The 11744-nt window shown below is 40.7% G+C and overlaps 1 protein-coding gene across 1 annotated transcript in view; it reads left to right on the top strand.

Annotated features, from left to right (window-relative positions):
• The first annotated feature begins 1647 nt into the window (after nucleotides 1-1647).
• Nucleotides 1648-11744, top strand: part of LOC114046160 (E3 ubiquitin-protein ligase SH3RF3-like) — a 521065-nt gene continuing 510968 nt past the window's right edge. Inside the window, exon 1 of the mRNA XM_027866409.1 lies at nucleotides 1648-2257. Within this exon, the coding sequence (XP_027722210.1) occupies nucleotides 1655-2257 (603 nt within the window). The 5' untranslated portion in view covers nucleotides 1648-1654. The remainder of the gene's footprint in view (nucleotides 2258-11744) is intronic.

The following is an 11744-nucleotide window of genomic DNA, read 5'->3' as shown; positions in this document are numbered from 1 at the left end:
GTTCTGCCGGAGGCCTTGCTCAAGCAGCTGCTCAAAAGGGTCGGGAGCCCCGAGGTCAAGTGCGTAACCGTAAACTGTCTTGGAGATCAGAGTCGCGGTAAATTGCGCAGCTAGTGCGAACTTCAGGAATCTCTCCCTTCCAGTGCTTAGCACCAAGCTTAGCTGGAGCAGCCGTGACTGCTGCAGCAGCATCCCAGGGCATCTCTGTAGCTGTCATTCCTCCGGAGGAGCAGAGGGGAGAGAGAAGGCTTAGGATGCTCGTGGGAGTTAGCGGTCTGGAATTATGCATCCTGTGCTCAAGCCCGAGTCTCTCCTAAAAACAAAACAAACCAACCCCAATCCCAACAGACTCCAGAGATGAAGAGGAGGATTCTGACAACACAGACCAAACTTTATGATCCCTTTCGCTTCAGATCAGCTTGACTGAATCTCTGAGTTCCACGGTAAATATCTCTCTACTTGGGGAGAGAAGATGGTAATAATCACGGTAAATATCTTTCTACTCGGAGTGAGAAGATGGTAATAATCGATGGGAGAAAGAGAGACTATCAGTAGTGAGAAGAGAGACTCAAAGGGTTCCCCCCCCCCCAGCCCTTCCTTTTTCATGACTCCAGAAGGATTATATAAGGTGGATCACGGGCTGCCACCAGCCAGCTAGAGGGAATAACAAATTACTGTATCGAGAGGTGGATTTTTGCCCTTTCCCTTAACCTCCACTCGTCTTGTGTACCCAGCATCCTGCAGTGAAGGTGACTGACTCCCTGCCAGTTTGTTTCAGTCCTAGCTTTAGTGCACTTTGTTTTTTTCCTGGAGGAAAAGGGAGGATCCAGCTAACGCGAGGAGCTCCCGGGAGGGAGGCCACGGGGACCTGCGATCAGGTGGTGGGGAGCCCCATGGAGAAGCCGCGGAGGCGGTACAGTTTGGCAGGGCTGCGGTGGGGAAGCTCTGACAAAGCTCCTGAGACTCCTCTGGTCTTGTAGGTTCAGCTGCTGCTGCCGTTTGCTTTCTCACTTTCCTCGGTCTGAAGACTACAATCTCTGGTTCCCTGGGCCACCACTGAACCTTTGGAGCCCACGAAGTCGAGTCCTGCCCCCGCTTGACTGATTTTACCCTCTGCGCCCCACCCACCCGTGGACACGCGTGGGAGAGACAGGTGTAGCTCATCTTATCCTAATGCCTGCCTGCCCCCTGCGGGGAGGACAGCTGATTTGCTCGGAAGGCCCAGGGACTTGGGGGGGGAGGGGGTCTGGAGATCTAGCTGCAAGGAAGGGTGAGATTTTGGCTTGGAGCTGGGTAGGAATTGGTTCCCCAGAGAGCGCGTAACTCCTGAAGCCCGTCCGAAGGGCTGTTTCTGCGCCACTTTTTCATTGCTGCTCCTATAGCCTTCGGGACCCAGCGCTGGGAAGAGGGGAGGTGGTGACATCACGTCCAGAGATCGAGGGAGGGAGCTGGAAAACTCCCCCTTCCCCATTGCTCTTCATTCCTAGCGTTTCCTGGCTACACCCGCTGTTAATTTGTGGATGAAGTTGGCTGGGACCCCTCTTCCGCGTCTCCCCTGGACGGTGGCTGCCCTGATGCCTCCTGCCAGCGGCAGGCCCACAGTACCGGGGACTTAGGGCTGCTGCGTTCCCTGCAGCCACCACCACCGGACTCCATGCTCCTAGGAGCGTCTTGGTTGTGCGCTTCCAAAGCCGCTGCAGCGCAGAGCGAAGGAGAAGAGGAAAGGCAAGGCGAGAGGAGGAGGAGGCGAGCAGCAGCAGCAGCAGGAGGAGAAGAGATGGACGAGTCCTCCTTGCTGGATTTGCTGGAGTGCTCGGTGTGCTTGGAACGTCTGGACACTACTGCCAAGGTACTCCCGTGCCAACATACCTTCTGCCGCCGCTGTCTAGAAAGTATCGTCTGCTCTCGCCACGAGCTGCGCTGCCCCGAGTGTCGCATCCTGGTGGGCTGTGGGGTGGATGAACTGCCCGCCAACATCCTGCTCGTCAGGTTGCTGGATGGCATCCGCCAGAGACCCCGAGGCAGCGGCGGGGGAGGTGGGAGCAGCAGCTGCAGCAGCAACGGGAATAGCCCCACGGCCAGGGGTCATGGTCCTACCCCAGCTGGAGGGGGTGGAGGAGGTGGAGGTAATGCCCCGGGTTCCCCAGCCTATCACCCAGCCGCCGCCGCAGCCGCTGCCACGATCTCCGGGGGCACCAGCGCCGCCGCCAGTCTTCGAGAGCTGGCAGCAGCCAGCAGGAGCGCCCTCCTGGGAAAGGTGGGTACCTACCGCTACCGAACAACGAAGTGCCTTGGGTTGGTAGGAGTAGAAAAGGGCTCAAGAAATGCGAACAGCGTGTGGCGTGGGCTCCTTCACGTGTTCTCACACTACTCCTTCCCTGCCTCCTGCCACTTTCTCCTCTGGGGTTTGCTTTTCCTGGGAGTTCTCTAAATATTTCTCTATTCCACCCCCCAAGTCTTAACTCCTGGACCATGTCATTTGCAGGCTTCTGAAATTTTTGCACCTGCTTTTTCTGACCTGCTCCCCATTACTCCCTTAGCTCCCTTCTATCCCCAACCACCTGTGCTTAGAAGTATCTCTTCAGGGACACACAGACTAAAACCTTCCCCCTTCTCTCTTGCTCATGTTTCACCTGTCCTCAATGCTCCAGCATCCCACTTTACCGGGTTTATAATTCCCTGCCCGGCTACATTCCTTGAGCATTCCCATCAATTTTGTGCACTCCCTCCCCCCCCCCCACCCCCGCCCCTCCTTTCGTGGGTTCTGTCAACACCTCAGCCCTTTGGGATTCATCCCCTCACTTCATATTCTCACTACTGAAACCTTCAGTTGGCAGACTAAACAAAGCCATTGTTCTTTTGAATGCTGGGTGAGTAAAGTTTTTCTCTCGAGGTCCTCCCCCCTCTTTGATGCGGAGGTATTCCTCAGCCGTTTGTGTTTCGCATATGAGGAGAAAGTCACTGTCCTGGGCAGTTGGTTTGGTTGAAATAAAGTAAATAAAAATCCTCTTTGGAGGGAAGGGAAAGAGTTAACAGTCAAGTGACCAAAGGAGCCCTTTTGGCTGAGCCTTTGACTGGACTTGGCAGCATCTGTCAGGAAGCGATTGTCTTTTTCATAGCTCTTAGCAGGGCAAGGTTTGCATTCCCACATGGGTCGTTAGTCTGGGTTTGTGCGGCTTTCGCTGCTTCTAGTTTTTAGCCAATGGGGCCATCTCTTTCAAAGCTTCTGGGATTTGGTTTCAAAATCTTTTAGATCTAGTGATTGTTTAGCCTCATCCTTTTTCCAGTGGCACCCAGTGGGAGTCCTGTGAAGGGCAAGACTGTGTCATGCTGATTAAGTGAGAAGCAACCTGTACTGGATATTTTAAATGGGGAGAATAAATTCTATAATCCATTTTTAAGGTTAAAAAAAGGTTCAACATCAATAGGTTGAAAACATGGTTTTATTTTGCTCATATAAGCTGAGTTAATCTTTTTTTTTTCCTGAGGAATTGGTATGTAAGGGAGATTTCGATTTAAATAAGTCATAGACATGTTATAACATTGTTGAAATGTTAGGAAATCATATAATACAATGAAATTACTGAAATAAGAAACCTCTGCCCTGACATTTCAATTGAAATGATATATGGTGTTCAAAATGGTTGGTCACATTTTAGAGAATGTTTAGAAATGCTATTCTATTCATACTGCCAATTATAGCTCTTTTTAGTAGACCTTGTTAAGAAATATTTGCTTGGGACTATTGTCTAAAGCAGAATAAAGACAATGTTCAGTTTTTTTTAAATGATAAATGCAGCTCCAAACTCATTCCACATTGGTGTAGAGCCATAGTGTATTAAGTCTAAGACTTTCTTCTTCCTTATTATTGTTTAACCTAGTAACTTGGGGAAAATGGGTATGCAGTTTACTTCTCAAAGGAAGCACTTATCATTAAGCAATATCTCCAAAATGCCATAACTTTTGGAGACACACTTTATTCTATTTCCAAATCTTTTGGGACACTCAGTCTGGAGCATTTTTTTGTTTGATTTTTTAAGGAAAAAGATGCATGTTTCCCACTGGGTGATAACTTTGGTAAATATTTACAGTGACTTTACGTGAATTCTCCTTGAACAGAACTTTTGATATAAGGCCTCTGAAACGTGGAAGGTCACTGCTATAGAGATTCACCTGTAATTTTATGGTTTTTCATCCTTTAGGTTTCATTCTGGGTAATTTTGAAGTCAGTAGAGTCAGAATGATTAGAGTGGGATTTTTATTAACTGGACTTGTAAGTGTTTTTACAGGGCATATGTAATTTGAATCTTGCATAGTACTTTTTGCAGTTCATAACATTATTTCACATTTGTTCTCTCTTTTTGATTTTCAGAGCAAAATTTTGAGATAGCCATGTCAGATGCTATCCCCATTTTACAAGAAAACCAAGACTCAGAAAGTCAAATGACTTACTTAAGGTCAAGTAGTTAGTTAGTAGAAGAGCTGGGACTACAGCCACATTTTCTAACCCTTTAATTGAGTGCTACTCTCTAGTATGTGGCCTTTGCTTGTTAAATATTCTATGACTTATTAAACAACAACAAAAATACTTCATCACTTACCAGTTCTTTCTCCCCAGGCCCACTTTAAAGGTACTATAGCTGAATTTCGTTGAAAGCTTGACTTTATGACTAATTGCTCAGGAATTTAGATGGTATTTTTCACCCATACCTAGATGTTAACAGTGAAAAGGGGGTTGGGGGGGTAGAAAAGGGTTATATTCTGTCCCTATTTATCCAGAAGAATAATCTTCTCAGTGAAAAGGATAAAACAAAGTTTTCATACCTTAGTTAAAAGGTAGTTAAAGCCTAGGATGAGTGAGGAGATAGTAAAAGAAGCACCTAAGGTCAACAAGCATTTATTAAATACCTTCTTATCACCTGTTTGGGATAAAGTATATCACATTAATCTGCAAGAGTAACCAGAAGTGATTGCTGAATCTTGGTCAGTATTTGAGGAATCCTGGAGGATTGGAGAGGTGCCCAATAGTGGAGATGTTCAAATATTTCCTGATTTTTTTAAGGAAGTGGGTGTATTCTATAAAATGCAAACTAATGGATTTAACATCTATCCATCCCCAACAAAGTTCCGGAACAAATTATCTGTTTAAGGTTTGTAGGCATTTAGTGATCACTAGAAAACTGCAAAGATTCATTAAGAACAAATAAATCTTGCCAGTTAACCTCATTTACTTTGTTGACAGGTTGGTATTTCTGATATGAATAGGGAAATGTATTAGACCTTCATTTAGCAAGACATTTGGCACAACTTTCTCTCAATTTTCTTGTGGATGGCACATAAAATGTTAATTGGATGGCTGTATATTTAGCTTGGTCCATAACTGACTGGCCAGACCAAAAAAGTATCAGTTATAGAATTAATACAAACCTAGATGGGGCATTTTCATGGCATGCCTAAGGTCTGTCTTTAGGTAAACTACAAATTCCATTTGTATCAACGACAAGGTAACATGCCTTTTAAACTTGGAGATGACATAACTTGGGAGGATTGGCTCATTTGCTGAAACACAGTTTCAGGATCTTCACTGTTCTCAAAGACCCATACCTAAAGCCTAATTTAAAATGAATTTATTCTAAGTAAAGGCTAGTACCTAGAGTGAAAAAGGCAAGTATAAGCAGGAAATATGTAACTAAATAGTAATTCATATAAAAAAGAGGGAATTTGATTTGACAGAAATTTGAATATAAGAATGAGGCCCTCTGAAAAGCTATTATAATTTTAGACTGCATTAATAAATATACCATCCAAATCAAGGCTATTACTTTCAGTAGTACCACTATAGTCTGAATTGGTCAGATTATATTGTAGTACTGAGTTATGGTTAGTGAACCATATTTTGAGAAGGACATCAACAAAGTGAAGTATAACCAGTATGGTGAGGGATATGGAAAAGATGCTGAATGAGAAACCAAAATGCAGAAACCTGGATGGCTTGGATAGAACATGGTAGCTATCTTCACATTCTTGAAGGGTTATTATGGGGTAGTGAGATTAGAATTCTCTGCATCATTCCAGAGGGCAGAACTAATGGATGGAAATTATAAAGAGGCAGATTTTAGCTCAATAGGAAGAATTTTGTAATAATTAAAGTTGTGTAGAAGTGGAATTGGTTATTGAGGGAGGTATTGAGTTCACAATCTTTGGAGATGTTTAAGTGGTGGCTAACACTTGATGGAACATTGATCATAAAATTCATGCTTAGATTAATGAGTTGGAAGGGACCATAAAGGTCACCTAGTCTAATCCTAAGATTCTATGACTCTAACCTGTTTTACTATTCAGAGTTTTATCCAGAGATTTTTAAATGTAAGTAAACTTGTTTATTCAAGGTTTGATTTTGGTCCTCAGTAATAGCCTGCTGGCATTATAGCAACACGTGATTTTGCTTTGTTAGCCATGTCAATTTGTGTGCTGTGGGAACTCTGTAAACATAAGGGATTATTATTTGTTAAGCAGTCCTGTAAATTTGGCAGGTAAAGGACTTTAGCTGGAAGTCACTTTTGCATTCAAATCAACAAATATTTGAGTGCTTCCTATGTGTAGGGCCCTTTAAGCAGGTTTCCTTGAACTTTATTGTACACAAAATCACATTGAATCCTTGTGGCAAAACTAAATGGAGCCTCATGTTTAACAAGGCCCATCATTGTGAGATTGAAAACCATCCTAATAACTTGTTACTAAGTAATTTTCATATTGGTTTCAAAAGGATGCTGTGTGCTAGCTTAAGTGTCAATTCCAAACCATAGCAGGTTTTCTAATCAAGAGAGTCATGAGAATGGGAAAACATTCGTAGTTGAAATAATATAATAAACACAAACACTGCTTTTTATGATGTCAAACTGACTCTGCTCTAAGATTTTTTTTATATTAATGTGGATGAGAGATGCAGTATGTCAAGGATGAGGGCTCTGTTTAAATGGATCAATTTGAAAAAGCCAGATTCTGTCTCGGAACCTGGAAGTTGAATTATCTCTTTGTTTAGTCATTGTGAACTGAAGGACAAATAGCTTAATTAAGATCTGAGTTGAGTAGAAGGAAAATGGCTAGGAAGGCCCAACCCAAACACCCCACAGGAGGGGGGGGGGTTCCCTAAGCACTTATTTCAAAGCAAATGATTCTATATTCTTTGAAAATTCCATATTGGTCATTTTGACCACATTGGATGACAAACAACAACATATGTCAGTGTTAGTCCTGGGCATGTCCCTTAACTTTTCTGGGCCCTTATTTCCTCATACTAGGAGTAAGAATCTAGTCCTAGGTAGAGGCTAGCTTGGAAAATTCAAAAGTTCTATTATTTCATAACATAAATATTTAGAAGGTATTGCTTAAAAACCAGGTTCTTTTAAGACTATTTTCTAAAGATCTTCAAAGAATCCAAGCCTCAGAACCCATCTAGTTCATCCCTTACCTAATCAAGAATCCTACCTACAACCTCCTCAACACTAAGTCATCATCTCTGCCTTTGTTTGAAACTCTACTGAGGGGGAACCCTCTATTTCTTGAGATAGCCCACTGGAAGGGAGGGGAAAAGGAACAAACATTTATTAAGGCTTAGGTGTTTTGCAATATTTGATCCTCACAACAACTCTGGGAGGTAGGAGCTATAATCCCCATTTCATAGTTGGAGAAACTGAGACAGGCAGAGATTAACTGAGTTGGCCAGGGTCTCACAGCTAGAAGATAGAGGAGATGAGATTTGAACTCCGGTCTTCTATGCATGCCAACTAGCTACTACTAGGATAGGCCTAACTAGTAGGAAATTTTTCTTTGTATCAAGCCTAAATCTGCATCTCTATAATTTCTGTGCTTCGATCTTAGTTTTGCCCTTTGGGAGTCAGAACTTAACAGATATGAAGTCGAGTCTACTCTTATGAAGTTGAGACTGATAGTGATAGAGGAGCTTATTTGTGGCCAGAAGAGTTGGTCATTGTTTGGTGCAAACGAAGACAACCAAGATCATGGATATAATGGCCAATTAACTTGGCTCATGTCATTTAATAGAGTGCACTATCTCATTTGATACTCACAATGGTTCTGGGAGCCAGTTGCTATTATTACTGCCCCATTTTATAGGAATGGAAACTGAGGCTGAGGGTGGTTAAGTGACATGCTTTCCTTCTATCTCACCCAATGCCTAACATAAAACATTCATTGAATTTACCAAGTAGTTAATAAAGGTTTATTGAATTAATGAACATGTATTAGTCAGGGAGAATATCCAGAAAATGGGCATAGCTCAACATATACTCAATTCAAAGCTTGTGCCTGTTGAAGATGGCTTAGTAGAGTCATTTTTTATACATAATGTTGGAAACTTTTAGGTAAGCTTGAAAGGTTAATAATATCTTGCCTTTCTTTTGGATTCAAAGTCTGGCCACGAGTAGTAACTGTGGATTAGCTTAGACTAATAAGAGTCCATATAGAGCACTACCCCGACCCTGCTGCTTTCCCTTTTCTGTCTTATCCTTTGAAACCTGACCAATGCTCCTGGTCCCTCGAAGGTTCATTAAAATGAAAGAAGTCTAAACTAATCTGCTTAAGAAAAAAGCAGAAGAGGAAAAGAGTCCTGCCCAGGGTTGCTGATACAGTTGGTTGGCAAGCCCCCAGTACAAAACTAAATACAGCACCTTTAATCCATGTGAGACAATAACTAGTCCACAAGTACATGGAATTAGGCTTTTTCATGGTGTGATTGTACACAGTAGAATTGTATGCTAATTGTTTTTACATTCTAGCTGTTCATAGTAATCTTGCTGGCTTTGTGGAGCATGATAAAATTGTATCTAAATTATACACTTACTTCAAATGCATGCTATATCAATTTAATCTGTACTTTATCTTTTTCTGATATTATCATGATGGGGTGGAGGGGAGTGCAGTATTTGAAATAAAAAATCAGTAAGATTTTGGTTGTGGGGGGAAATGTTTTTTTTTCTTCTGTAGCTTGTCTTGCCAACTGGAGGTCAGTTTTATCAGATTTTCTGTTGCTTGGAAGAGTTTCAGTACTGAATTAGAAATGTGTGTTTGATGTTTATCCTATTGGAATTTTAATTAACCTTAAAAGAAAAGGCTAACAGGGAAGGTGTTGGTAGCAGAGGAGGCTTCAAAAATATATACATTCACATGCCATATTTGTGGAGCTTCCTTAACTGATTGAGTTGAGTCACAGTTGGAAAGAAAATACTGTCACAGTTTGAATTTTATATAGAAGTGGTTGCTTTATCCTTTTGAGCAAAAATCTTATACCCTAATGTCTTATGAATATTTAATGTTAGAATTGCCCTTTTAAGTAAACTAAAACTATTCCAAAAGAGAATTGTTTCAGTTATTTCTTTCAAATGTATTTATACTTAGCAGTTGATGTGGTAGTTATCTGTTTGAATGGGATATTTTGGTTTTGTCTAATGGATGTGTGTGTGAGCTCATATATGTGCTTAAGTGAAGTATAGCTAGCTGTAAGAAAGTGGGAAAAAGGGAGAGGAAGGAGAATAAAACACTTTAAATGACAGAAGAAACTTAAATGACTTTTTCAACCAATAGAGCGTTCCCAGTTGGAAATGAACACTGTGCACACATCAGAATTCAAGTTCAAAATGCATATTCAAAGTAACTCAGACTTGTTCTCTTCTATTCCCTTTATGAAATAGGGTAAGAAGAAGATTGGATTCTTGCTATATTACTAAAGAAAAATTTATTAGAAAGGTGTTTATTCTTTGAAAATTTCTGGCTACATACACTATATAGATATCTCTATATCTGTATTTTAGGAATTGTCATATTAATATTATAGGAATTTTGTGTTTATGGTAAAAATTCATATTTTAGAAAAATAGAATTGGATTGATTTAGCACTGTTATGAGCAAGCAACAATAGTTTCTTGTTTGTTTTTTTTTTAGCTTTTTTTATTTTGTTTCTTCAGTATCTAAAAGGCATTAACAATTTTTTCATAAACCTATATCATTTTTATATCACATAAAGCTTGGTAGGAGTTGTATTGAAAATGAAGCATAAACTACCTGTTTTGAGATTTGAGTGCTTTCAAAGAACATGTTGTTGACTCCATTGCTTATTGCTTGGGAGGCATGAAGGGAATGACATCAGACCCCCATGTAGGTGTTCACAGTTTTTTTTGTACATTGTATTAATCTGATTTCACTGAAGGGTTATCTCCAGGGTACAGCCTCCACATGCCACTTTGCCAGGAAACATAAGAATTTTAACCAGTATGCACAGAGAAACAACTAAGTTCAAATATATGGAGAATCTCTTCTTTAGAAAAGAAGATTCTTTAGAATCTTTCTAAGATCCCAGGAGTGTCAACAATAGTTCTTAGAATTTGTCATTTGGTATCTGAGTCCCAGGCTTTATTGTTGCTCTGAGGAGAGTAGGGTTCTGACAGTAAGGGAGAAAACATGCTTATATGGATGGAGGTGAAATGTTATTATCACAGACTGAATTATCTATTGACAACTATCGCTTTTTCTTACTGAGACTAATGATCATTCTTGTGTGGCCAGACTTTCAAATATTCCTTTTGATTTGAAGATTAAACCAGATTATGGGAAGGTTGATATTTTACACTCATGTTATCCTAGTGGGACCTAGGGACTCTTCAATGTGTATTCAGTGCTAATAGTATTTTGAATTTATGTAGCACCTATCCTAAGTATAAAGTACATTCATATGTATTATTATACATAATATTTTAGTAGATAGGGGCAGGTCACTGTATTCACATTTTTGTATATGGAGACAGTGAAAACCCAAGAGCTCAAATCACTTGCATAAAGTCACCATTGTCATTGGTAGACCCAGGGCTAGAACACAGGCTTTTGGATTCTTAGTTTATCCTTTCATCCACTGGATAATATTGCTTGAAAAAAAAAAACCCTTTTAGTTTCTGAATAATGATTACATATTACTCTTTACTTTGAGATCTTCAGAGAGATTATCAAATGATGCCATTGGAGTAGCTGATTATAAAGGTAATGAAATATATGGAAAGAAGAACTTTGGCTCACACAAAAATCTCACGTGCTCTCAGCTTCATACATTGACAATGTATGTCCAGATTTTTACAGAACACTTCAGCACAATGGACAGTAGCTGTACTTTGTAGAATGAAAGATGGGCCAAGGAGTATTGGGCATGTGTCATGATATCTCTGTAACTAACTTCTTTGTGTAGTTTTCATACCTATCTCATGTTTATAATAGTTTTGAACTTAGTTCTGACTTTGGCTAAAGTTGGTACATTTTATTTGTATTACTTACCTAGATATATGATTTTGATACAATGGAACTACACTGAAGCTGTAATCAGGGGACATGAGTTCAAATCCTGACTCCAGTACTTACTGTATGACCTCAGGAAAACCACCACATCTTTCTGAGGCACAGTTTCCTCGTCTAAAAATTGAGCAGATTTGAATGGGTGACTTAGAAAGCTCCTCCCAGCTTTAAAAATGCTGTGATCCTACTCTTTTATATTCTTGGAGACCTCACTCCAAGATCTTTCTAAATCTCTAATATTTAAAACAAATAGTCACACATATCTTACTCTTGCGAATGCACACTAAAATATTAAAGCAAACTGTCAAGCTAAAATTTCGGTTCAGCTCCTTTCTCATAAGATTCTTGGTCTCTGTGGCCCACATATTAGTAATGCCAATGTTACATCA

Source organism: Vombatus ursinus, unplaced genomic scaffold (genome assembly GCF_900497805.2).
Source record: "Vombatus ursinus unplaced genomic scaffold, bare-nosed wombat genome assembly UNPS02014781.1, whole genome shotgun sequence".
Taxonomy (NCBI): Eukaryota; Metazoa; Chordata; class Mammalia; order Diprotodontia; family Vombatidae; genus Vombatus; species Vombatus ursinus.
The sequence above is the reverse complement of the archived record's forward strand: the minus strand, read 5'-3'. Positions and strand labels throughout refer to the sequence as shown.